This window comes from Leptosomus discolor, unplaced genomic scaffold (genome assembly GCF_034619465.1).
Source record: "Leptosomus discolor isolate bLepDis1 unplaced genomic scaffold, bLepDis1.hap2 HAP2_SCAFFOLD_35, whole genome shotgun sequence".
Classification (NCBI taxonomy): domain Eukaryota; kingdom Metazoa; phylum Chordata; class Aves; order Leptosomiformes; family Leptosomidae; genus Leptosomus; species Leptosomus discolor.
This window is the reverse complement of record NW_028237764.1, coordinates 1,584,815-1,612,172: the sequence shown is the minus strand read 5'-3', so window position 1 is coordinate 1,612,172 and position 27,358 is coordinate 1,584,815. Positions and strand designations below refer to the sequence as shown.

The window sequence follows — 27,358 nt, the reverse complement described above, 5'->3', positions numbered from 1 at the left end:
GAAAAGAGGACATTTGTTATCCTGCTGTTTGTCTCCCCACAGCACTGATACGTGTGATGAAGCCCTGCTTTCCTGGAAATGGCTAAATCCCTGCCTGCCCGTGGGAAGTAGGGAATGAATTCTTCATCTTGCTTTGTTTGCACACACAGCTTTTGCTTCCCCTCTTAAGCTGTCTTTGTCTTGACCCATGAGCTTTGCTGATTTGTCACTTCTGATTCTCTCCCCCATCCTGCTGGGGGTGTAAGGAGGGAGTGAGCAATTGATTCTGGGTGTTTAGCTGTTGGCCAGGCTCAAACCATAAAATATGTCCTATTACAGTGACCTCCTTTCTGGGCTCTCCTTTGACCCACACAGAGCTCTCACCTACACTCTTTCCTGTCCAATAAAAGAGCTCAGACATCTAATAAGCCCTGACACCAAACAGGGGATCCCCAGCTCCTCACCTTCCCTGTCAGTCTCTCCTAAAGACCCTGCACCTCCCCCCACCACCAAAGCCGTGGGAGCTGTCCTTCCCCACCTCAGCCCTTCTTCCACTCCTGTCACAGCTCTGTGCTGGCACACGGGGCTCCTGCTCTCTGTGCCCCGGGCTGTGGGGCCCATTTGGGCTGCAGCACCTCAGACGTGGCACCAGGGCCAAGGGCGGGCTTGTCACATGGAAACGTGGTGGCAAGAGATGGGACGCCGTGTGTGGAAAGGCTTTGCTTGCCAGCAGAGGCACGCTGGAGGGGATGGCAGGTGGCAGCGTGCTGATGGCTGAGGTTCCCACCACGAGAGCAAGAGCTGCAGTGCCCGAGGGCAGAGAGAAAGAGGCCTGGGCTGTGCAGCGCTGGCAGGAGAGGGGTTGGCTGTGCCAGGGCACTCTGCAGCACGGTGGGGCCTGTGCCAGAGGTGAAGCCCATCTCCAAGAAGGACCAGCTGATGCTGCTGGAATGTCCCTGGGGGAGGACAGCCTGTGATCCAGCCACACAGCGGACATCCTGCTGAGGCCAAGCAAGGAGACACAGCTCTGCAGAGCAGGATCTTGGGGTCCTGGAGGACAAGCTGAGCCTAAAGCCAACAGTGCACCCTCGTGGCAAAGGCCAAAAGCTCCTGAGCTGCATTAGGAAAGGTGTTGCTGGCAGGTGGAGGGAGGTGACCCTTCCCCTCGGCTCAGCACTGGTGAGGACACACCTGGAGTGCTGTGTCCAGTGCTGGGCTGCCCAGGGCAGGGAAGCTGTTGACCTACTAAAGCACGTCCAGCAAAGGGCCACAGAGCTGGTTTAAGGGACTGGAGCAGCTTTTGTAGGTGTTAAGGCTGAGAGATATGGGACTGTTCAGTCTGGAGAAGGAAGCTTTGAAGGATTTTATTAATGTGTAGGAATACCTGATGGGAGGGCATGAAGACCAGGGAGGCAAACTTTTCTCAGGAGTTCCCAATGACAAGACAGGGGGTGATGGACACACACTTAAACACATGAAATTACATCTGAAGCCAAGAAACACTTTTTGACTGTGAGGGTGGTCAACCACTGGAACAAGTTTCCCAGTGAGTTTGTGGAGTCTCCATTCACCCACCTAGGCCATGGTCCTGAGCAACCTGCTCCAGCTGCCCCTGCCTCAGCTGGGGGTTGGACTAAATGATTTCCAGACGTCCCTTCAAACCACAAATTTCCTGTGAGAACAAGTGAGAAAATTAAGACAGAAAGAACTGAACCAGAAACAGCCTTGAACACAAATACAGTGGGATCCCATGGAGAAGACTCACACTGGAAGCAGGGAGAAGTGTGAGGAAGCAGGAGTGGCAGAGATGAACTGTTATGTACTGACGGATGCAAAGCTGTGGGATTTGGTGTGTAATGAGTGTCAGTAGGAAACTGGATCCCTTTTTTATTAATAATGAGAGGGGATTTGGGTATCACTGAGCCCCAGAAGAGGACAGAGTTTACCATGCAGCAAAGGTCCCTGTTCGGAGCTGGGCTGTAGGACCAGAGATGGAAATGGCTGGTGTGTGGGACTGATGTGGGACAACTCTGCTGGGGCAGCTTCCCTGAAGTTTCCAGCGACCAAGGCAGAGACTGGGCCCCTCTCTTCTGCACCATTGCTGCCTGCTTCCTTCAGCACAAGACCTGGCTCTGCCCTGGGAGCACCCTCTGGCTGCCCCCACCCTAAGCACATACCACTTAGCTCTACACTGATATTTTCCTCTCCTGGGCTCTTTCCAGTCCACCTCAGGCCCTCCCCTGTTCTCCCCAACTCTCCTGAGCTTTTCCCTGCCCTGTCCAGGCAATCAACCCAGTCTGGGCTGGCCCCATAAAATTGTCCACCTCAGGGTGCTGCAGAGCTCTGGACACTCCCCCCACAGCCCCAGCCCCTCTGAAGTGCAAAAAAGGTTCTAGGGGACAGACAGGGCGGTTGAGGGTCCCCCTCAGCTCTAGGTCCGGGGTGAGCCATGGCATGAGGAGATGGAGGCCAGCATCTCCCTGTCTGCTGCTCTTCTCCCCAACAGATCCTTATAGCCCACTGCCAGCAGCCCCTCTAGGCCAGCCCTTCTCCACAGCACAAGAATCCAAGCCCATACACTGCTCCGTGAGCCCATGGAGAACCCAAGCACAGCAGCACGGCCTCAGGGCGGGTATTTCTTCAGCCTGTCCCCAATTGCAGCTTTGGAAGAAGACCTCCAACCTCCAGACACGAGCACTGAGGAAATGCCCTTTTATTGCAGAGATACAGCACAGCAGACCAGCTGTACCATCATGCCAGACACACATCCAAAGGCCTCTGGGTCAGACAAGCTGGGTTCCTGCCTTTGGAGAAGTGGAGTGGCTTCAGACAAACCTGAGGAAAGAGAGTTCTCCTGGGTGAAATGCCCAGAGCACAGGAGGTTGCTGAGAGAACGGGAAATAACTTGTGAAGAGCCATGGGCAGCTCATTGCTGCTGACAGACAAGTGATTGAAAACGTTCCTTCAGGGCATCCTTGATCTCCTGGTTCCTCACGCTGTAGATGAGGGCGTTCACTGCTGGAGGAATCACTGAGTACAGAAATGACACCACAACATCCAGGGATGGGGAGGAGATGGAGGGGGGCTTTAGGTAGGCAAAAAAGCCAGTGCTGACAAAAAGGGAGACCACGGCCAGGTGAGGGAGGCAGGTGGAAAAGGCTTTGTGACGTCCCTGCTCAGAGGGGATCCTCAGCACTGCCCTGAAGATCTGCACGTAGGACACCACAATGAACACAAAACACCCAAATGCTAAACAGGCACTGACCACAACAAGCCCAGCCTCCCTGAGGAAGCCTGAGTGTGAGCAGGAGAGCTTGAGGATCTGGGGAACTTCACAGAAGAACTGGTCTAGGGCGTTTCCCTGGCAGAGGGGCAGTGAAAATGTACTGGAAGTGTGCAGGAGAGCATTGAGAAAGCCACTGCCCCAGGCAGCTGCTGCCATGTGGACACAAGCTCTGCTGTCCAGGAGGGTCCCGTAGTGCAGGGGTTTGCAGATGGCAACGTAGCGGTCGTAGGCCATGACGGTGAGGAGACAATACTCTGCTGTGATCAAGAATAGAAAGAAAAATTGCTGAGCAGCACATCCTGCGTAGGAGATGGTCCGGGTGTCCCACAGGGAATTGGCCATGGCTTTGGGGAGAGTGGTGGAGATGAAGCCCAGGTCAAGTACAGAGAGGTTGAGGAGGAAGAAGTACATGGGGGTGTGGAGGTGGGGGTCGCAGGTTACGGCGGTGATGATGAGTCCGTTGCCCAGGAGGGCAGCCAGGTAGATGCCCATGAAGAGCCCGAAGGTCAAGAGCTGCAGCTCCCGTGTGTCTGTGAATGCCATGAGGAGGAACTGGGTGATGGAGCTGCCGTTGGACATTTGCTGCTCTCACGTGTGGGGGACTGTTCAAGGAGAGAAACACAATAAGTTAGGGGAGACTTTCTAAAACGTGAAAGCCAGTTCCCATACCCCCTCTCCCCACTACACACACCCACACACCTTTCTAGAGGCTCTTCCTTCAGCTCTGTGGCTGGAGCTCTTGTTGGTGTCTCATGAGGAGCAGGACCTGTGCCTGCTGGCAGCCAAGGAGTCAGCCCTGCTCTGCAGCAGGGGGTTCTCAGGAACGGAGAGGGGCAGAGACCAGTCCTGGGGTTCGACTTTGTCAGCAGAAACCACTCCTAATGCAAAAGGGCTGGTCAGCACCTGCACTCCCCATGCCAAGGAAGCAGGAGGGCAGAAGGCAGTCAGAGAGGTCCGGGCTGGGGGGTTTTACAGATCACCCATTTCCTCTGAGCTGTTTTCATGGATGCCAGAAACCCTCAGCACTCCTGCTGCACTGGAAGCGAAAGGAAGAGCCCTGTGAGGCAGGAGGAATGCCTGTGCTTAGTGCAGAGGGAGGGGAGCTGGTCTGACCCTCCACCTTGTGCCCAGCTGCCCTGGGCTTGCACCTGTCTCAGGTGGAGGAGGACTCACAATCCCATGTTATCCTGAAAAAGAACTCGACCCTGCTGAGAGCAGAGGGATCCAGTGCACACCACTCAATGTCCCACCCTTTCTCAAGGTCCCAGCACCCCACTTCTATCCAAGGACACTCTTGCCTCATTTCACCAATCCAACAGTATTTCCACAGCTCTGAAGTCTTTCCGTTCTCCACATGGCATTCAGATAAAACAGAGGTTCTACTCGACAGGTTTGCATCCTGGAGGGCAGCTCAAAGCGGGCAAGGACACCTCAAGGAGACAGCCAAGTGCCCTAGAGACGGCATCTCAACAAGGAAGAGTCAGCTCCTACTCTGGCTCCACGGACTGCATGGACCAGACCCTAGGAGGTGACAGGACAGCTGGGACACTCGTTCCCACGGACACACCTGCATGGGAGCACACCCAAGGTCAGTGTGTGACTCTGCAGATGAAGCTCCCATCCCCACAGAGACTGACAGCAAGAACAAGAGGACAATGCAAATAAGAGAGAGAAGGGAAAATGCAGGGAGGGTCCAGCTGAGAGAGGCCAGGGCAGAGGCAGCCGCGCACTCAGGGCAGTGTCCCCCTGCCCCAGCTGGGCACGCCACCTCCCAGACCCCAACATGGCCGGGCAGCTGCTCTCAGCCCCTGTGCTCTGCAGAGGGCCCTGGGCGCGGGGCTGGAGAGCTGCAGCACGGCTCTGCTGGAGCTCTGGCTGCAGAGGAGCTGCTTCATGGCTTGGACCCCCGGAGCCCTGAGGGCAGAGGCTTTGGTGGGTGGGAGGGGAGGCAAGGGGGCTGGCTGAGAGGAAGGGCTCTGCATGGGAGGGGAGGATTGGGAGTTTTCTGAATTCTCCCTCCCACAACATTCCTGGTTTTAGTTTCCTCTCATTCCCAGATCATATCCCTGCTGCCTGGAGAGTTTTCTTCTGGGAGGTGTTTCCCTGTGCCATGCCTTTTCCCTGTGAGTGCTCACAGACCCCATCCCAACCGCTGTGCACTCACCTTGGCCCTACAGACACTGCTTGCAGGTCACTGGCTGGATGCATGTTCCTGTTTGCAGGTGGAAAAGGGCAGGTCAGACCAACACTGCTGGGTCCAGCAAAGGTGATGCTGGTGCTGTCCGTAGGCAGAGGAGTGGCTGGAGGCACTTTCGGAGGCTGCTGTCAGACCTACTGGGGACTCTCACTTACAGCTCAGCAGGCTGAGTGACTTGTTCAAGCACGAGAGCTCCTTTGCTTTTTCTCCCCCCAAATCCCCAACAGTAAGAAACTGAGAACACAGACTCAGGAGAGCCCCTTACCTTTGTAGTGATCCCTGCCTTGCCCTTGAAAAGTGCCCTCAGAAATGTCCTGGGGAGGTTGAGGAGCTGTGAGGAGATCTGAGCCACACAGCACCCTCGTGAAACCAGAAGGACCCTCTCCTGCCACCACCTGCTGCTTCCACCCACAACTTGTCCCTGCGCTGCTGTTGGGAGCTCCCTGGGCAGGTTGAGTGCTGACCCTGGCAGGAGACAAAGTCCCTGGAATGGCACAGAGTCTGCTGGGATGCAGGGACCCTGCTCAGAACGAGAGCCCTGGGCACCCTGGCTGCACACCCGGCTTCACACTCTGCAGCCAACATGCCCTGTCCCTCTGACAGTGCAGCAGGGAAGCTGCAGGCTGTGGGGTGGGCCAGCTTCAGGAGATCATTCCAGGCACTTGCACCGTCCTTCAGCCACAGACTTACCATGTCAAGGGCTCTGAAGATTTTTCTCCAAGCGAGCTCTCCTCTCTCCTCCCACCCCACACTGCCTTTAACCTCTCTCTGCCTGGCTCCTCTCCCCTCCCTGCCTGCAGGCAGCACCCCCAGCCCTGCTCCTGGGCAGAGCTGTCTCTCTGCAGCGCTGCCCGCTTGCCAGCAGCTCCGCCCGCTTGCCAGCAGCTCCCTCCACCCCAGGAGCCCAGCCCAGCTCAGCAGCAGGGGAGCAGCCCAAGGCAGCCCTTTCTCTGCCCCCTCTGGGCTCCCTCCAGCTGTCCCTGGGGCTCCAGGGGAACCTGCTCTCAAACAGGCTGAAGTCATCCTGAGGTTTTTCTTTCTCAGCTGGAGAGAGAAAAGATTTCAGAGACAAAGTTACATCTAAAAATCACCTTTTTTTGTCTTATTATCAGACAGGACACCCAGGCAGTGACAGGCAGGGATCTCCTTTATCCCTGGTGAGGGAAGAGATTCAGCTGAATCAATGGAGACATCTCACCCTGCATTTCTATTCCTGCCATTTGAAGGAGACTCAGCTCCCTCCCGTGCCTGCCACAGACCCACAGGAGGTGGGATTCCTCTGGCCTCTCTTCAGCTCTGCATAAAATAAGCACCTGCATTTGAGAAGTCTTTTCTCAGCTCCCCCGGGAATTCATGGAGGTGAAAGGCAGGAGGGAAGTGTTCAGATGCAAAACCCTGGCCACATCTGAGTTGCCAGAGGAGATGCAAGAGGCACACAGGTACCTGCAGCCTCTAATGGAGAAGTTCATAGAGACAGGGCAACATCTCAAGGATCATACATGAGCGTGGTGGAAATTCCTTTGGCCCAGGGAAATGACAGCCCTATAAAGGCCAAAATAATCTTTTCCTGCTCATCACGCTCATGGCCGGTTATAGAGGTGATCCTACGGACTATTTCGGTCATCTGCCATAGGGACAGCGAGGTCTCTCTCTTTTCACCAGCTGGATTTACTAGATCACCAGTGACTACAATGGCATTTGTCCCATGTTCATCCCCACGTTGCCTGACAGAATTCAGGGCAGCTACTGCATTTAATGCTCAAGCCCAGGCCCCCAGAGCTACACGAGGTGCCGAGGCTGGCAGGGACAGCACAGGACCTACAGGAAAGCAATTCCCATTAGGGCAGGTGTGTCACAGATGCCCCAGACAGCATCGATGAGAGCTTGACTTGCTGCCCGTGTGCCATTGACTGATACGATCGATCAGTCCTCAGATGCCAGGAGAGTGACAGGGTCTATCCATTCTCTGCCCACCAGCGTCAGGCATTGCATGAGCACAAAGCAGATCACACAGGGATCTTTACCGGCTCCTTGAGGATAAAATCCATGCAAAGACCAAGAATTTTAACCGTATGCCTGGATACTGTGTCTTCCAGGACAGCGTCCTCCAAGCACAGGAATGGTCCATATCATAATCCAACTGGAACTCCAAAAGGAATTCAAGGGCACCAAGATGAAGTTTTGGTACATCAGGAACTGTTAAAGAAGAAAAAGCGATAACATAGGACCACTGCTGAATTTAGTGAGAGCAGGTGTGGATAGATCTGAGATAGTCTGTGACCCCTTTGCCTCAGTTGCCACCAGCAAGGTCTCCAAGGCCTTTGAGCTTTGAGGCAGCCTTTGAAGGTGAACGACCTGGGATGGATGGGGGTCAAGGCAGGGGTTACTTGAGCAAACTGCACTCTTCCCAGGCCACGGGACTGGAGAGGCTGCATCCAAGGGTGCTGAACCAGGAGGCACTGGTTCATCACAATGCCACTAAGAACAGCACTCAGACTCGGTGAGGTATCTTTAAAACCCTATTGATTAGCACTGACATTATAAGGAAAGAATCATGCAGATAATCGTAGGTCCCTTTAACTGATGGGAACCCCAGGGCATGTGGCACTGAACGGGCCTTCGACCTGAATGCAGCAAACCATGCAGACCCCATCCATAGAGGACAGGCCCCAGTTTTGGTCATTCCAGCTGCTATAGGATTTTCTTACGAGGAAACAACTCTATTGATCATCTCTACAGTCAAACGGAAATGATGTTTGCGTGACAACTCGTGGCTGCAGCGTTAGACAGAGGCAAGGCCACGCAGGAGGCGTAATGTCCGCTAGAGAGTGGGAGCTGCCTCCAGGCTCTTGTGTGACCACATGCTGCTGAGGTTGTCCTGCTCCCAAGGGATCTGGGCAGCACAGCGCGGGTTTGAAGGTCACGCTGTACGTGCAGCACAGCGCAGCACAGCACTAACTGCCCGAGGTACAATGGTGTTCTGGTCAGGATCAGTGCCCAGGTTTCCCTCTGAGAAGTCTGTGCTCCCCTATGGTGACACAGCTGAGGGGCTGTGGCCCAAATACACATGGCCAGGAGGAGCCCCCATGGCTTGTCACAGCCCTGTGACATTTCTGCACTAAACAAGGCGTGGTGGGACAGCTTGCTGAGCGCTGGTGCTGCCCTGGAAGGATACAGGCTGTGCCAGGGGCAGTGGCAAGGAGGATGAGGGTGGGGGCATGCCCCCAGTGTGAAGGAGCAGCTCAGATACATGAAGTTCCTCAACAAGACGGGCAACAGGTTGCGTTAGCTTGTGTGAGTGAGGGTTAGAGGAGAAGACAGTGAGGGTGACACTGTCTTGGCAGTTATGAACTACTTGATGAGGGCGGGTAGGCAGAAAAGATCTGGGAGTGTCCAGGTTGATGAGCAGGTTCCTGTTGGGAATGGGAAGGGCCCTGGCAGCCCCTGGCCATACAAAGCCACCCAGTGCCAACAGTGTGGAGGCTGCTGGGATGACTTCTGAGCAGAGATGCTACAAGGGCCACCAAGGGGGATGCTCCCCTGGACCTGGTCCTGGCAAACAAGGAAGAGCTGCTCAGGGACGCTATAATCCGTGTCAGCCTTGGCTGTTGTGACCAGGAAATAGGGGGGTCCCAGGCAGGAGAGGGGCGCGAGGAAGGCCAGCAGCAGAACACAGACCTGGGACTCCGGAGGAGAAGACTTTGATGTCCTCAGGAGACTGACACGAGTGGGGCCATGGGAAGCAGCTCTGAAGGATGAAGGTGCTCAGGCAACCTGCTAGGCCTTACAGGACAGCCTCCTCCAAGCAGGACGAGGAATCGGCCGGTGAGCAGACTGGACCTGAAAGAAGATGCCAACTGGAACCTGGGAGCAGGGAGCAGCTTCATTCCAAATGGGAAAAGGATGGCTGGGTAGTGGTAACTACAGAGGAACAGGTAGTTGAAGCTAAGTCTCTACCCAAAGAAACGTCAGCCCAGCCGGAGGAAATAAGAGCTCTGCTGAGAGCCCCAGAGCCAGGGAAAGATAAAAGGGTAACGATCCGGATAGACTTCAAGTGTGCTTTTGGAGTTGCACACGCCCATGGAGTTATTTGGAAGGAAAGAGGACTTTCAGCTGCAGAAGGAAAACATATTATACCTGGAGATGTTTTTTTGAGATTGTTAGATGCTGTGCCCTCACCAACTGCAGTAGCTATTATGCACTGCAGAGGACATCGGAAAGGGAATACTGCCCAAGAACTGGGAAATAAATTGGCAGCCCGAGGGGCAAAGGAGGCTGCAGAACCAAGCGAAGTATTAAATTAAATTCCTGAAAGAACTTTGCCACTACCAGAACAGGTAAAGGATGACGACAAGGATCCAAAATTAAGAAAAGACTTAGACACACAAACAGAACAGCAAGGTTGCGTTAAAACTAAAGAGGGAGAATAGTAGTTCCCTTTCATATTCTATGACATTTGGTAAAGTCAGAACATGGTCAAACTCCTTGGGGAGCAGAGGCACTCTACACCTTTTTATCTTGACAATTTGTGGCCAGAACACGTTACAGAAATCAAGTCATTTACCGAGAGGTGTGAGCTCTGTTTAAGACATAACCCAAAGAGAGAGACTAGAGTTAAATTTGGGAACACAGGAAAAGGGAATGTACCAGGCTGAGGGTGGCAAATAGATTTTTCAGAACTCCCTAGAAAAGGAGGGTCCAGATACCTCTTAGTACCAACTGACACCTTTTCAGGATGGCCTGAAGCCTTTCCATGGAGAACTAATAAGGGCAGGGAAGTAACTAAGAACTTCCTAAGAGAAATTATTCCAAGATTGAGGGTACCTGAGACAATGTCCTTGGATCGAGGACCTCATTTTGTATGTCAAGTAGTTCAACAGGCTAGTAAATATTCGGGAATAATGTGGGAACTCCACACGGCATCCCGACCCCAAGCTAGTGGACAGGTAGAAAAGATGAATCGCCTCATTAAGACACAATGAAGTAAAATCTACCAAGCAAACTTTCTAAGGTGGGACCAAGCTTTACTTTTAACAATAATAAGACGAAGAACAAAACCCAGAACCAAATAAAAGGTTAGCCCTTTTGAAATAATGTATGGCAGGTCATTTCCAACTCACTCTAAAGGTGAGAATATTCAACGAATAGGAGAGGCTCAGATTAATCAGTATGTCATATCTTTGGGATTGGTATTGAAAGGTATTAATAAATTGGTGCTATCTAGTCATCCCGCAGGACTGGATGCGCCTGTTCACTCCTACAAACCAGGAGGTTGGGTGTACGTCAAGAGCATTTCCGGATCTGCCTTGGATGAGAAGTGGGTGGGACCATTTCAAGCGCTGCTAACTGCCTACACTGCTGTGAAGGTCCAGGAACTCACCGCGTGGATCCGCTTCTCCAGAGTTAAGAAAGCACCAACACTGTGAAGACCTGATGTCACTGGGCCACCTTCCGTGAGACTGTTGAAGAGATGAAGTTAACAGCTCTATGTGTCATTTTAGGGTGGAGAATGGAAAGAGTTGCCTTTTCTCCCGGTTGGCCCTTAACAGGAGGAGGTTATTCGAGTTGCCTGCGTGGATCGTGTGGATGGGTGAATGTGACCACAATTCAGAAAGGAGATGATTTTATGTGCCCAGCAAATCAGAACAGTAAGATTCTAAATATTACCCTAAGTGGTAATTGTTCAAGCTGGAGGCCAGCTCCTACCAACAGGAGCGTAACTGAAAGGCAGGGGAGGGTCTTTATTTCATGTCCAAGGCTAGTCGAGACAAATATCCCAATTCTTAGTGAAGGAGCCATCTCTTACTGTAATATAATGGGCATATCAACCGATTTAACACAATGTCAATCAAGAAATGAAGCAATTAATGCTGCTCTGTCCCACACCTGATCAACAAGGGAGTTAGAGACGTTATTTTGTATGCATGCTACTCCTATAGAAAACAGGAGTTGGTGGGGAGATATGCTTACCATGCTCAATCCTAGACCCAAAGTTAATAAGGATCAGCTAGTTAGAATCCCACCTACCTGTGCGGAAATGGCACCAAATCAGCAGAAACCTGTGTTATACTTCAACACTTCTCTCCCAGCTACCCCTCCCTGTAGGATAAAGCACACCTGGTATGAGATATTATTCGGAGGAGCTGGGACCGTTATGGGGATTCTAAATGCTGTGGATTTGGAAACTCTGCAAAATAGAGTAGGAAGAGCAGGGTTCGATGTTTCTCAATCTGGACGACTTCAGGCAGAATAGTTACCAACCACTTTTAAATCGTAGATCCGGTCCCTAAATTCTGATCACAGGTTCTTACATTTATTTGAGGTGAGCATTCTGAATCAATTGGAAACCTCCAAAACCCGAACTCAATTCATGGGCTGGATGGTTTGTACTTTACAGACTATTTGGGGAATTACTCAAAAGGACCAGGTACAGGCGGGCTTAATGAGGAATAGTGAATTCCTGTGGAGACAATGATTGAAACAGTGGATCAGTCCGCAGCATTGGGTGAAGTCCTATCCAATGGAGTGCAGGAAAAATGATGTATTTTAACATCCCTCAGAAAGATCTCCTGTGCAAGTTTTTGACATCACCAACTTTGTTCTGTGGGTCTGGGAAAAATGAATATCGGTTACCTGAAATGAAAGGTAAATACATAGGGACAGATAATTGACCATATGATTTGGACCAATGTCAAGATACCCTAAATGGGAAAGGATGTGGCCAACAGTCTCAGCTTTATGAGCCCTGCCTACGAGAAGAGTTTATCAATAACTGCAAATGGACAGTATTATCCCCTGAAGAATTTGAAATGTTGGTGGAAGTCAATGCAAGGTATGTTTGCTTTGTAACAAATAACAGAGCAGTAGTAGAGAAATCTGGTCTAGATACTGCATTTGTAGGGTGCCTGAGAAATCTCACTCATTTAAACTGGCATGGGCAAATGTGTACCTCATGCCCATACCGAGCAGCAAACTAGTATGTCTTGGCGTTCTGAAAGATTGAACCTAAGTCATACGAGCCTCTCTTCAGAAAAATCAAATAAGGTTTTAAAGGAATCTGTGGAATTAGAGGAACATTGGAGAAAAAGAAATAAGACCCTGAGAAAAAGAAAGAAGACCCTGGCTGAGGCCATGGTAGAGACAATGATCACCAAGGACAAATTAGTAAAACGATAAAGCCAGAGAGTAGGTGATACAGCTCATAATTAGTGGGACATTGTCTCAGGTTATTCACCTTCCGCTCAGAAAATTTTGGGCAGATGCACCCTATCCTGATCCTGATCAAAGTAGTGACTCTAAAGACCTTCTTTAGAATCATAGGACAGTTTTGGTTAGAAGAGACTTGTGAGGTCATCGAGTCCAACCTTTGTCCTTGCTCTACAAACCCCACTAACCCACGTCCCTAAGTACAACATCTACCCGTCTCTTCAACACCTCCAGGGATGGTGACTCCATCCCCTCCCTGTGCTGGCTGTTCCAATGCCTGACAACCCTTTCAGTAAAGAAATTCTTCCTAATCTCCAGCCTGAACCTCCCCTGGTGCAGCTTAAGGCCATTTCCCCTTGTTCCATCACTTGTTACTAGGCAGAACAGACCGACCCCTGCCTCGCTACCAATTTAATTGTTATATGTGGTGTAAGCTTAGAACTCTTACTCGCAGAATATGGGCCTTACCCAAAGTAATGAAGTATGAGAATTTAGAAGATCTGTAAAAGAGTTTGCAGAGATTAAATAAAAGGGGTTGAATGAGAGGGCTAAGATTTCCTTGTATTTACCATGTTAAGCCTGGCTGTTTTAAACTACGTAGTGTAGCCTTTGAGAAACATTTGATCTTATACCCTCTGTCTGTAGTTTACACTGTTTGTTAGAGAATAATATTTTTACAAGTTAAGATATGGGGAACTTGGTCATGTGTTTGTGTCAAGGAAAAACAGTTTGTGTGGCCTTTGGTGTCTGGAAGACACAGACATATCGACGTGTGTAAATAACAAGAACTTGGAAAAACACCCAAGTACGGTACGAGACCAGGAGACACAAAAATACGTTCAAAGGACAACTTAAGCATGTGCACCGGTTGGGGTTAAAGAAGGACAACGTGAGGAAGACTACAGAAGACCACCAGAGGGAGAAGAGTCCTCTACCATAATTAATTGTGCAGGTTCCAAAAAATTAGCGTATAGTAATGGGTTCTAGGAAAATCCTGATTATTCTAATTAGTTCTGAGAGATGTAACGAATAGGCACGAGTTAAACTGTCCTTAAGCTGCTTTGTGAGACCGCTTGTGGCGGAGCGATCCCCAGTACTGACCAGTGCTGCAACAAAGAACGCTGCTTCATGACACCTGTTGTTACTGAGCGGTCATCTCGGAATGCTCACCCGGCGCAGCTGTCCTCCCACCTCGGTGAGGAGCGTTAGAAAGCAGGGGGGTTTGGAAGCTCCGAATTTGGTTTCAGCATAACGATTCATTCCCATAGATAAGCAATGGCAACAGCCCGGCTTCTTTGCAGAAGGAAAAGCAGCCCTGCAGTTCCTTAAGCCCCAGGGCTCTGCATCAAGCACCAACGCAGCAGCAGATCCAACCAAAACCAAAAATAGCACAAGACGTTTTTCACATCCATCAGCAATTACTTCTAAAAAAAGATTTCAGTTCACTCTTCTAAAACCTGAAGCCACCTAAAGGACGTGGCCTCAAGAGGTCAGGCCAGACATGACACAGCTCTACCTGCTGCATCTCCTCCCCCAGACACCGAGCAGCAGCTGAAGCCCTCTCCAGCCTGTCCCACCCAGCGCCCCAGGAAAGGGCTGTCAGGCCTCTTCACAAGGCTCTGCAAAGACACTGGCCTCCAGGACCCCCGTGCTTTCCCCCAGCCTCTCCCAATGGTATCAAACAGCTATAAAAATTCATTGTATGTATAAAAATCAATTGTATATATTCTGTTAAGATACCCTGTAGAGTCCCAAGCTACGTAGACCAGAGGTGTTCATTAACCGATGGTCTGTTCATGGTTAAGGGCAAAGATAATATGTTCTTCTTTAGGGATGTCTGCTAGGTGGGATTTATTACTCTAACTTTTTGTTAACAGTCTTTGAATCGTGACCAAAGGAGAGTTTGAGCCAAAGGCTTTGACTCAAGGACATTGGAGGGTGGCACATTTGAGTCTGGGGTCTGCGGGTGGTCGCAGCACAGCCCGTTGACTCAATTCAAGAACCTACTGCGCACAACTGGATGAAGGGAGCGCGTTGATAGTGAGTTACAGGAATTAACATGTTTATGTATGAGAACCTGTTTATTATGTATTATGTATCCAGTATAACCAGTAACTGGAACACTTCTTGCTAACCTCGTCGGATCCTGGGGATGGCAGGACCTCCAGCCGGCACCGAGGGATTCTCGGGGAGAACCACCGATCCCCAGACCGCACTGCTCAAGCAAGTTCCCCAGGAGAAGTTAAAGGCGTTGTGTCATTATTGGGTTGGGGGACTGGTAACTGCCTGTCCGTAAGGCGTGGTGGAAACCGCACAGACCCTGAACTGGTGGTGCTGCTCTGCAGAGCAAATGGGCTGTGGTGGCCAGTGCCATGCTGGGGAGGCTGAGAGGCAGACCCAGCTCAGGTTGGCCACTGTCCCCTCCACCCCAGCACGCGTAAGTTGCCCCAGCAGCTCCAGAGAAGGTCTTGGAGAAAGGAACTCAAACAAGTTGATACAGGGTCTTTTATTTGGTTTCAACACACAGAGAGCACAGCTCCTTATTTACAGAAGTCTGTGGGGCACACAAGGCAGGCAGACACTGACATAGAAATACGATGAAGAATGACAGCATTTTGTGGACAGCATTAATACAACCAAGAAGAGCAAAAACTTCCTGCCCCAGGAAGAACCCTGAGGAATGGCTGAGGGACAGGGTCTGCCTTGCAGGGGCTGGGGAGTCAGTGTTTGGTCTTTTAACTGGACAAAACACACCAAGGGTTACTCAGCATCAGAGCCACCTTCACCTTGCCTTTGCCTACCTCTCCTCACTGAATCCAGGTTTCTCCTTTAACAAGCCCCTAGGGAGGCTTTGTCAGTAACAACCCTCAGTGCAAACCATGAGTGCTCCAAGAAACTTTGGAGTTTGCATCTGAATTTGACTCATCGAGAGCTTTCTCAACTTCCCCCCAGAGTCTGAGTTTCAAGGACTTGGCACCAAAGTCACAAGAGAGATCATTATAAAGATCTTGTGCTGCTGCTCTGGTGCTGAGCTGAGCTGGGCTCCTGGGACAGAGAGAGCTCCTAGCAAGCAGGCAGAGCTGCAGGGAGACAGCTCTGCCCAGCAGCAGCTGCTCTGCAAAGCGCAGCAGGGCTGAGGGGGCTGCCTGTGGGCACCAAGGAGAAAGGAGCGGGGCAGAGAGAGGTTGAAGGCAGGGGAGAGGGGGAGGATGGCTGAGAGCTCACTGGAGGAGAACTCTTCCCAGCCTCTGACACAGTAAGTCTCTGGGTGCAGGGTGATGTGTCGGTGGCTCCTTGCAGGATCTCCTGAATGTGTGCAACCTCTGGGATCTGTCTGTGATGGAGAAGAGGAAGACGGGCTGCAGAGCAGGGCTTCCCTAGTGCAGTGTGAGAGGGACAGGGCATGACGGCTGCCTTCTGGTGGGGATGGCTTGAGGGTGAGAAGATGGGGTGTGAATCCAAGGGTGCCCAGGGCTGTCCTTCCAAGCAGTGCCTCTTCAACCCAGGGTCTGTTTCCTGGGGCAAGGACTCTGCCACCAGCCAGCATCAGCACTCAGCCTGCCCAGGGAGATGGTCACGGAGCTGTGGGGAGAAGCTGTGGGTGGAAGGTGACATCCCCAGCAAAGGTGCATCTCTTCTGACACATAACTTCTTCCTTCTGCAGAGAGAAAGGACTGAGAGCAACCTGCCTGGGATGTCATCAGTGTGGATGTGCTGTGCTCTGCTCTGTAAGGAGAAGGCTTTCCTGAGTGCCAGCTGTCTTTCTCTCCTGTTCCCCATTTGCAGAAGGATCAGAGTTTTACTCAGCATCTTTTCTCCAATTCCTGCTGCTCCTGTTCTTGCTTGTGGAATGTTTGTGTTGTGGGGGTTGGGGGTGAGGAGGCTGTTTCAGTTGCATTTTGGGACACCGACCATGGGGGGCTGTGGGCAATGCAGTGTTTGGGACTTGGAAACAAGTTGAGTCTCCCTTCAGGAGACACTAGGCGCTGTCTTTTGGGCGATGGAACATGTCCCTGGGGTGAAGAGTTTGAAGTGCCCTTCCCCCATGCTGGGGGGACTTCACCAGGGGAAGATGGGAACCTAGTGACAGCCCCATTCTCCCCCACGGGCACGATGCTGTTATGTCTGGAGAGAGCCTGCAGATGGAAAATGGGGGGGGGGGGAGAAATGTTCTGTGTCGGCCGTGAGTGATTCCAACGCAGACTTAGGTTTTCATTACAGCAGAGTTGGAAGGGCTGGGTCCCTCCCTGGGCTCTTCCCTCTCAGACACAGCTGGTCTGGGTGCTGACTCCATCGCACTGCAAGAAATAGGGACAATTGTCACACGGTCACTGAGGGAAATACCTCTCCCTGAACTGAAAGCACCCATTGCCAGGAACACCTACCGAATGCACGGGCTGTTTGACACCACTGCAATAGCACAGGTCTGACTTCTCTGGAGTCAATGGGCAGAGCCCTTGCTTATCAGTCCTGACCTCACAGACAGGAACTGACAGAAGGTCTCCCTAAAGAAAGAGAAAAAATTGTTGGGGATATCTCTGAGAAATGGCGTAAGACCGGCTCAGAGAAATCCGTCCTGACCTGTCAGTGTCTTCTGCTCTTTCGACACTCTCCCATCCCTACAGTGAAATAATGTCCAATGCCAGCACCATCAACCATTTCCTCCTTCTGGCATTCTCAGACACCCGGGAGCTGCAGCTCTTGACCTTCGGGCTCTTTCTGGGCATCTACCTGGCTGCCCTCCTGGGCAACGGACTCATCATCACCGCTGTAGCCTGCGACCACCGCTTGCACACCCCCATGTACTTCTTCCTCCTCAACCTCTCCCTCCTTGACCTGGGCTCCCTCTCCACCACTCTCCCCAAAGCCATGGCCAATGCCCTCTGGAACACCAGGGCCATCTCCTATATGGGATGTGTTGCCCAGGACTTTCTATTTCTCTTTTTTATAGCAGCAGAGTATTTTCTTCTCACCATCATGGCCTACGACCGCTACGTTGCCATCTGCAAACCCCTGCACTACGGGACCCTCCTGGGCAGCAGAGCTTGTGTCCACATGGCAGCAGCTGCCTGGGGCACTGCTTTTCCCTATGCTGTGCTGCACACGGCCAATACATTTTCACTGCCCCTCTGCCAGGGCAATGCTGTGGACCAGTTCTTCTGTGAACTACCCCAAATCTTCAAGCTCTCCTGCTCAGACACCTTCCTCAGGGAATTTCGACTTCTTGTATTCGGTGCATTTGTCTTTTTTGGGTGTTTTGTGTTCATTGTGGTGTCCTACGTGCAGATCTTCAGGGCCGTGCTGAGGATCCCCTCGGAGCAGGGACGCCACAAAGCCTTTTCCACCTGCCTCCCTCACCTGGCCGTGGTCTCCCTGTTCCTCAGCACTGCCGTGTTTGCCTACCTGAAGCCCCCCTCCATCTCCTCCCCATCCTTGAACCTGGTGATGGCAGTTCTGTACTCGGTGGTGCCTCCAGCAGTGAACCCCCTCATCTACAGCATGAGGAACCAGGAGCTCAGGGATGCTGTGTCGAAAATCATGACTGGCTGTTATTAGAAAGCAGGAAACTGCCCACCTTCCTCTGCATAGCAGTTGTCATGTACCTCTGTAGAGGCCCAACCTGTCATCTGTATTTTCTGGTGTTGATGGTGGCGTTTTACCAGTCATGATGTTGTACCCCCCTTCTAATTCACTGTCTGCTTTTCTTTCCAGACAGAGAGGATGTGTAGAGGAGGAGCTGTGCTCCTTGTGTGTTTAAAGAAAACACACAATCAAGATGTCCTGCGGAGACATTTTTCCTGAGATCCTTGCTCCGTTTTGGAGCTGCAGGGAGAATTCCTGTGTGCAGAGGTGGAGGGGAAGAGAGTTCCCAGCATGGCAGCACTGCCAGGAGCACTTGGTCTTCCAGAGCTCTTCTCTTTCCACTTCCACTCTCTCCCTCTGAGCCCTTGGGTTGCTGTAAGGCCCGATTGCTCTGGCAGCTTGGTCACAGTCCTGCTGCGTGGTAGTCCTGTGACTGCAGGCAGGGACAGGCAATGGGCACTTCTCTGGCAGAGCTGCCCTCCGTAAGAGCGGTTCCATCAGGAAAGGGGATCTCCTCAGGGCACTGCCTGAAAGCTTAGGTCTTCCTCCAAAGTTGCTCTCAAGAACATGCCCAAGAAACTGTCCCACAGATGACAACGCCGGTGAACAGAAAAGGAGTGTGAGTGTGCAGGGTGTGGGGAAACCAGCAGTGTCCTCGCACAGCCGGCCCTCCTGGGAGAGACCTGAAGGACCAGCAGAGCAGGGTCTTGTCTGTGCCTGGGCTCACTGGACACCCTGGGGAAGCTGCCTGTGCTGGTTTGGGCTGGGATAGGGTTAATTGTCCTCATCATAGCTGGTAGGGAGCTGTGTTTTGGATTTGTGCTGGAGCAGTGTTGATAACACAGGGATGATCTCTTTATTGCTGAGCAGTGCTTGCACAGAGTCAAGACCTTTTCTGCTCCTCACCCCACCCCACCAGCGAGTAGGCTAAGGATGCACAAGGGGTTGGGAGGGGAAAGAGCCGGGACAGCTGACCCCACCTGACCAAAGGGATATTCCATACCATGGGATGTCATGCTCAGCAATAAAACCCGGGGGAAGAAGAAGGAAGAGGGGGACATTCGGAGTGATGTCGTTTGTCTTCCCAAGTGACCGTCATGCACGATGGAGCCCTGCTTTCCTGGGGATGGCTGAGCACCTGCCTGCTGGTGGGAAGCAGGGCCTGAATTCCTTCTTTTGCTTGGCTTGGGTGCGCTGCTTTTGCTTTACCTATTAAACCACCTTTATCTCAACCCACGAGTTTTCCTACTTTTACCCTTCCGATTCCCTCCCCCATCCCTCTGCAGGGGTAGCGAGGGAGGGAGCAGCTGTGTGGTGCTTAGTTGCCGGCCTGGGTTAAACCTCGTGCCCTGGCGCAATCGTCATGGAGGAGCCCCATCACAACCACCATTTCCAGCACTGCCCTCTCACCCCAGCTCAGAGAGGTTCTTGTCCCGGCACAGAGGAACACTGAATGACCAGGTCAGATGTCCATGTTCTCATTGTTCAGATGAGATGTAAGAATGCACATCACATCCACGAGGTGAGATGAGCCTGAAGGAGCACAAACGCCATCAGCTGTTCCTGGGGATGCCATGAAGGGCAGTGGGACAGACAGTGTCTCAGGGTCACTTCACATTGATGGTAACGTCCCCTGGGAAACCACCGGAATGCAGCACTGGGGTGGGCTTCCTTGAACCCAAACGTCCCAGCGTCCATTTCTCTTGCTGTGGGGCATCTCAGATGAGCGCAGGGCAACGGGACACACTGCAGGGTTTAGGTGCCTGCCAGCCTCTGGGAATGGCAGCAGGAGGCCAGAGAGGCACGACAACTCCTGCCCTGCACTGCCTGTGTGTGTGCGAGGGAAGGACTCGTGTCTCTGAGCAGCCCTGCGGGTAAGATGAGTGCACGAGACCAGCTCAGATGTGCTGAGGGAGCTGGCAGATGCTACTGCTAAGCTACTCTCCATCATCTTCGGCAGATCATGGCAAACAGGAGAGGAGCCTGAGGACTGGAGGAAAGCCAATGTCACTGCAGTCTTCAAAAAGGGCAAGAAGGAGGATGTGGGGAACTACAGAGCAGTCAGCTTCCCCTCCATCCCTGGAAAGGTGATGGAACAGTTGATTCTGGGTGTCACCTCTAAACAGGGGGAGGAAAAGAGGATTGTCAGGAGTAGTCAGCATGGATTCACCAAGGGGAAATCATGCCTGACCTACCTGAGAGCCTTCTGTGACAGCATGACTGGCTGGGTGGATGAGGTGAAAGCAGAGGATGTTGGTGACCTCGACTTCAGCAAGGCTGTTGTCACTGTCTCCCAACACATCCTCACAGGGAAGCTTAGGAAGTGTGGGCTAGACAAGTGGAGAGTGAGGTGGATGGACAACTGGCTGAAGGACAGAGCTCAGAGGGGTGTGCTCAGTGGTGCTGAGTCCAGCTGGAGGCCTGTGACTGGTGGTGTTCCCCAGGGGTCAGTACTGGGTCCCATCCTATTCATCATAATAATCGGTAACCTGCATGAAGGGACAGAGTGCACCCTCAGCCAGTTTGGTGACAATGCTAAACTGGGAGGAGGGGCTGAGATGTCAGAAGACTGTGCTGCCATCCAGAGACCTGGACAGGCTGGAGAGCTGGCCAGAGAGGTACCTCATAAGGTTCAGCAAGGTCAAGTGTAGGGTCCTGCACCGGGGAGGAATAACCCCACACACCAGTAGAGGCTGGGGTTCGACCTGCTGGAGAGCAGCTCTGCAGGAGAAGGACCTGGGAGCTCTGGTAGACAACAAGTGGGCCATGAGCCAGCCATGTGTGTTTATGGCCAAGAAGGCCAGAGGTATCCTGAGATGTATCACAAAGAGTGTGGCAAGGTGGTCGAGGGAGGTTATTCTCCCCCTCTACTCTGCCCTGGTGAGGCCACATCTGGAGTGCTGTGTCCATTTCTGGGCCCTCCAGTTCAAGAGGGACAGGCAACTGCAGGAGAAAGCCCACCAGATATTACTAAGATGATGAGGGGGCTGGAGCATCTCCCCTATGAGGAAAGGCTGACAGACCTCTGTTCTTTACTCTGGAGAAGAGAAGACTAGAAGGGACCTTACCATTACTTATGAATATCTAAAGGGTGGGTGTCAAGGGGATGGTGCCAGGCTCTTTTCAGATGTGCCCAGTGACGGGACAAGGGGCAACGGGCACAAACTGGAGTACAGGAAGTTCCACCTCACCATGAGGAAAAACTTCTCTACAGTAAGAGTGACAGAGCATTGGAACAGGGAGTCTCCTTCCCTGGAGATACTCAAAACCCACCTGGACGCAATCCTCCACGACCGGCTTTAGGCAAACTGGCTTTAGCAGTGGGGTTGGAGTACGTGATCATCAGAGATCCCTTCCAACCCCCACTGTTCTCTGATTCTGTGATTCTTTCTGCAGTAGCTGATAGGTCAGCCCTTGACTCCTGGCTGGGATACGTGATTTTAGGCTCACCTCTGCCAGTGTCTCTGACAGGCCAGCAAAAGCACATTGATGGTGAGAATCCCCTTCCCTAAGAACCTGGTAGAGCCCTTCAGGAAGAGGGCATGGATAGGGGTTGTCACAGCTCTTCTGCTGTGGAGGGCAGCTTTGGTTGAAGTGTGGGTGAAGGTAGTAGGGTACAAAAACCATGAGGGAGGTGAGCAAGAGAAAGTGTAGCAGTGCTGAGTAGAGAGGAAGGATCACTTCCACCAACCTTCTGGCAGTGCTCTTCCTACTGCTGCCCAGGATGCTCTTGGCCACCTTTGCTGCCAAGGTGCAAAGCCAGGAGAGGACAAGGCTTTGGGGAGCCCTCACAGCCTTCCCAGATCTTCTTGGATATCAGCAAGAAAATGCAGTGAGGCTCTACTCTGTTGTGCATGATGGGAGGATGAGGGCCAACGGGCATCACCTGAAAGAAGGGAGGAAATACTCTGTTCACCAAGACAGTGAAGCACCGCAGCAGATCTCCCAGAGAGCTGGTGTTGTCTCTGTCCTTGAAGCTTTTCAAGCCCCAAATGAATGAAGCCCTGAGCGACCTGCTCTGACCCCAGAGGTGACCCTGCTGTGAGCAGCAGGTTGGCCTAGAGACCTCCTGAGGTCCCTTCCAGCAGGAATGATTCTGTATTTCCATCCAACACAGATCTTGCCTTCCTGAGGCAGGGAAATCATGCAGGTGCCTGCTGACCATTGACCTCAAACAGAAAGTTTGGTCAGATGACTTGTGGCTTTCTTGTCCCACTCCAGGCATTGTTGCAGAGATGCAGGGCTGCCTGGCAGGTACCCCCAAACAGCCCTCATCAGCTCCACGACATCACCTTTTCTTTCCTTTTTCCCTCACTTCCTGGTCACAATTTCTTCCCTTTGACCATCCTTGTACCCTCCCATGCAAACAGCCCATCTCTGTTCACCTTTCCCTCCCTGCTCCTACTCTGCCTTGCTTTGTACTTACCTTTGGTGTTTCGGAGCTGGACACCGTGGGAATGTGTCCCTTGGTCAGCAGTATCACTGAACAAGTGCCTCCTGTTATGATCTGTAGTGCCCTGCAATTCCTCATGCTGTTGTCTTGTCAGAGGCACCACAGGTCAGGGTGAGCCATCTGCGGGTGCAGATGAAGAGCTGGTCCAATGGTGCTTCCCTGCTGGGGGACCTTGGAAATCTCTGGGATTTGGCACTAGAAACCCCAGGAAGCTTTGTGAGGAGAAGTGGTGAGTCCTTTATGGGGGCAGAGTGAAACCATAGCTGAGGGCAGGCTGGGAGCTGAGCAGCTCAGGAGCGACCCTGAGGAGAAGGGCCTGGGCACTATGAGGGATGCCATAGGAGCCGGTGGTACACGCTCACCGTGTGGAAGGCCAGCTGCAGATGGGGCTGCAGAGACGGGGCTGCATTAGGGGGTGCGTAGCCACCCAGACAAGGGACCTCTCATCCCCCTCGACTCGGCACTGGTGTGGCCACATCTGGATTACTGGAGTCTGGCTTTGGAGCTCCGTTGTCTGGAGGAATGGGGAGGAAACGAAGGACTGCCGAGGAGATCTGCCAGGCTGGAGTTTGGAGCCTGTATGGGGAGGATGAAGGTTCTGGGCTTCTTTAGCCTGCTGAAGTGGAGGCTCAGGGCACTACAGGAGCAGCGTGCACCTGCTTGAAGGGTGGTTTCAGAGCTGACGGAGGTTTTCTTGGTAGAGGGAAGAGAAGGAAACCTCCACAAAGTGGGGCTTGGAAGGTTCAGTCTGGAGGGGAGAACAAAAGAAATGTCTCACTGAGGGTAGTCTTGCAGTGCAAGAGGTCCCCCAGAGGGTGTCTGTATCAGCCTATGGCTTTGTGTTTCATGGAATGGCCAGCGAAAGTGGAGAGACATGAGGGAAGGTGTAGAAATGGTGGGGTGAGAGCTGGGTGGGAAAGCAAGCAGGGTGTCAACAGCCTGAAGGGAAAGAGGTGCAAGTTTGGGGTAGGGTAGGACAGGCTGCAGGAGAGATGGCCAAGGGCTCTAGCAAGCTGAAAGGTCCAAGAGGCCTGAGGTCTTGGTCCTCTTGGCTAGAGCAGTTGCCTCTGCCAGCGAGGCTGGTGAGATGGAACTTGGAGGGTGTCAGGATGGGCCTTGGCAGGGCCTGAGGGTCAGGGCTTGGCCTTTCTGCTTCCTAAAGCAAAGCAAAGGGTTTTCTCAGCATTCCAGCCCCCTGCACAGGGCCTTGGCCTGCCTGCAAGCATGGCCTCCAGTGATCTGCTCTAAGGAGGCCCTGGGGAGGCTTTGTCAGTAAGGGCCCTCAGGGGGGGTAGTCAGGGCTTCAAGGGACTTCTGGGCTTTGCTTCTGACTTTGACTTCTGCAGAGGTTTCTTCAGACTTCTCTCAGTACCTGAGGGTCATGGAATGAGCCCCAAATGCCCTAATGAGCTGTTTACCTTTTCATTTTCTTTAAGTCTTCAAAACTCGCACAGGTAACTGGAGCTGTTTCATAGTGTAGTTCAGGAGGAAGTTTTCAAAGTGCATCTAAGAATTTTTTTTTTTTTTTTTTTTAAGGGTTACACCTTCTTCCTTTTCTTTCAGAGAAGTGGTTAGAGCAGCATTCTCTAAGTGCTAACGATCCCGAGGGTCTCCTCAGGAGTTCTGGACTGGTCAGAAAGGCATTTTATTGAGGTCTGACACTGTATGGACAACCTTACTCCTCACCTCCCCAACCCCATAGTTTTCCTCATTGTCCCCTGGAACCTGCATCACTTTTTGTCATATCAGCCTTCTCCACTGCATTCTGCAGCTGGATGTTACAGCTCCATTGCATCATCTCCCGCCTGCTCTCCTGACAGACCCGGCTGCACGCGGGCACAGAAGAACTTTCCTGATGTGTAGAGAACAGTGCGGCATGATAAAGTTTCATGAACAATAAAACACACTCTGCAAGCATATGCTCTGTCCGAGCTGTCTCTAATGAGCTTGAACTTCCTACAAGCGATAATCTGAGGAGAAATATCTACAGTAGGTGGATACAAGATAATTAGAAATAAAGACAATGAAAGAGTTGGCTAAGGACACAATTAGACTGTTGAAAGACATGTACGATTTTACTACCTGAAGCTCAAAACAGCAACATAGGTGAGAGGCATCTGAATGAACAAAGATTAAGGGGAGGAGGAAACCAGAGAATAATGATCTGGCCAGTCTGCATCTGAAAAGATGACTTCACAAGTGGTCATTGTATCCTGAACAGGTGCAAATATCTGAAAGATTAAAGAAATTAAATCCACCATAGAACAGGAAGAACAGTGTTAGTGAACTCACAGGGGAAGATGGATATCTCTTTGGAATATCCCTTTGGAAAGGTCATGGGAATGGCAGAGGTCTCTTCTGAGAGAGGACAAACATCCATCTTTGAAAGAGGCCGAAAGTGCATCCCAGGGAACCCCAGACTGTACAAGCTCACGCTGGGGAGGAGTGTGACATCACTGAGAGTCCTCATGGGTGACAGTTCTGAGCACCTGCGAGAGAGTGACTGTCAACATGGACTCTCCAAGGGTCACTCGTGCCTCACCAACCTGACAGCCTGCACTTGTGCATGAGGAGATAAAAAGTGGCTGCCATTTGCCTCAGCTTCAGCCCAACCCTTGCCGTGGTCTCCCTCAATATTCTTCTACCCAAGTCAGGCCATTCCAGTCAGGATGGGTAGAGAAACATTAGGTTAAAACTGCATTAGGAAAAGCGATGCTGGCAGGTGGAGGGAGGTGACCCTTCCCCTCCACTCAGCACTGGTGATGCCACACCTGGAGTGCTGTGTCCAGTGCTGGGCTGCCCAGGGCGAGGAAGTTGCTCATCTACTAAAGCACGTCCAGCAAAGGGCCACAGAGCTGGTTTAAGGGACTGGAGCAGCTTTCGTAGGTGTTAAGGCTGAGAGTTGTGGGACTGTTCAGTCTGGAGAAGGAAGCTTGGAGGGATTTTATTAATGTATAGGAATACCTGATGGGAGGGCATGAAGACCAGGGAGCCAAACTTTTCTTGGTAGTTCCCAGTGACAAGGGGGTGATGGACACAGATATATAGACACAAAATTCTGTCTGAAACAGGTAAATGCTGTTTGACTGGAAGGGTGGTCAACAACTGGAACAGAGTGCCCCAGTGGATTGGGGGAGTCTCCATCAACCGACCTCGACCAGGTCTTCAGCAACCTGCTCCAGCTGGCCCTGCCTCAGCTGGGGTTTGGACTAAATGATTTCAGTGTCTTTAGATGACCATTGAATGTCCCTTCCAACCAAATCTATTCATGAATCTATGATTCTAAAAGCTCATTTTGGTGAGGAGTGTGCCATCAATTAGAGTCCTCTTGGGTGACGTTCCTGGGCCCCTAAAAGAGAAGAACGTGTCCAAATGCAGGCAGAATGGACTTAGCAAGGATACATACTGGGACGTACGTGAGGAACACACAGACCTTTTCTGGGTGCTGTTCAATTTAATACCTGTATCCATGACCCAGAGTTGTCACCGTGTTTAACAAGAACAAATGTCAGATTCGACTCGAGGGATGAAAGAACACCAGTCACAAGTGTAGACTGGGAGAGGAGTGGGTGGAGAGCAGCCCTGTAGAACGGGATCTGGGGGTGCTGGGTGACAGCAGGCTCAACAGGAGTCACCAAGGTTCCCCATCAGCCAAGAGGGCAAACTGGAAGCTGGGGTGCATCAAACAGAGTAGAACCAGCCAGCCCAAAGAGGGGATTATCCCACTCTGTTCAGCATTGGTGTGGCCTCACCTTGAGTACTGTGTGCACTTCTGGGTCCCACAATTTTCAAGGATGTTAAGATACTTAAGGTGCTCAGAGGAGGGCAACAAAGCTGGTGGCAGGGCTGGAAGGCATGTCCTATGAGAAACGGCTAAGGAGAGTGGGTTTGTGTAACTTGGAAATAAAGAGGCTGAGGAGTGACCTCATTGCTCTCAACAGCTTCCTGAGATGGGGACATGGAGAGGGAGGGGCTGAGCTCTCCTCCCTGATATCCTGTGACAGGGCATGTGGGAATGGTTCCAAGCTGCACCAGGAGAGGTTTAGACTGGACATTAGGAAGCATTTCTTTACCAAGAGGGTTGTCAAACCCTGCAACAGGCTTCCTAGAGAGGTGGTCAACACCCCAAGCCTGTCAGTGTTTAAGAGGCATTGGGACAATGCCCTTAAGGACATGATTTATCTTTTGGTGAGAAGTGGTCAGGCAGCTGGACTGGATGATGATTGTAGGCCCCTTCCAACTGAACCATTCTATTCTATAGACAAACCTGTACAGGATGGATCCCTCCAGCACCCGGGCTATGACACTCAGTCTCCTCAGTATGAGCCCCTGAGGCTATAGTCCCATTCCAGATGCTGGTACAGACCACCTCAGTCTCACACACACACCACACGCAAACTCTGACGTCCAGTTACTCCGGTCTCTCAGTTGCTGGCACAAACGACACAAGGGCTGTCTGACCCCCTGGTCCTGCTCCAGTTGCTGCACTCACACCCCTGTGCTTACAGGTTCACGCAAAGGAGAGATTGACTCACCCAGGAAAGAGTTGGAAATAAAATTTCACGAGAAGACAGAACAGGTTACACTGGTCGAGGGCCTCCCCTAAACTTCCCATGATAAGTCCTGTGCAATCCAAAAATGCTCCTGCCCTGCA

At 51.9% G+C, this 27,358-nt stretch overlaps 2 protein-coding genes across 2 annotated transcripts; one reads left to right on the top strand and one right to left on the bottom strand.

Annotated features, from left to right (window-relative positions):
- Positions 1-2,905: 2,905 nt before the first annotated feature.
- On the bottom strand, positions 2,906-3,844 carry LOC147412961 (olfactory receptor 14A16-like). The gene has a single exon (XM_086480830.1). It carries the CDS (start codon positions 3,842-3,844, stop codon positions 2,906-2,908), a length of 939 nt encoding a protein of 312 aa, XP_086336956.1.
- Positions 3,845-17,300: 13,456 nt separating this feature from the next.
- Positions 17,301-18,224, top strand: LOC147412960 (olfactory receptor 14C36-like). Its single transcript, XM_086480924.1, has one exon. It carries the CDS (start codon positions 17,301-17,303, stop codon positions 18,222-18,224), a length of 924 nt encoding a protein of 307 aa, XP_086337050.1.
- The last annotated feature ends 9,134 nt before the right edge of the window (positions 18,225-27,358 follow it).

Excerpts from the sequence above, each read along its gene's own strand:
- LOC147412961 (XM_086480830.1), bottom strand. The coding sequence starts at position 3,844 with ATGTCCAACGGCAGCTCCATCACCCAGTTCCTCCTCATGGCATTCACA.
- LOC147412960 (XM_086480924.1), top strand. The coding sequence starts at position 17,301 with ATGTCCAATGCCAGCACCATCAACCATTTCCTCCTTCTGGCATTCTCA.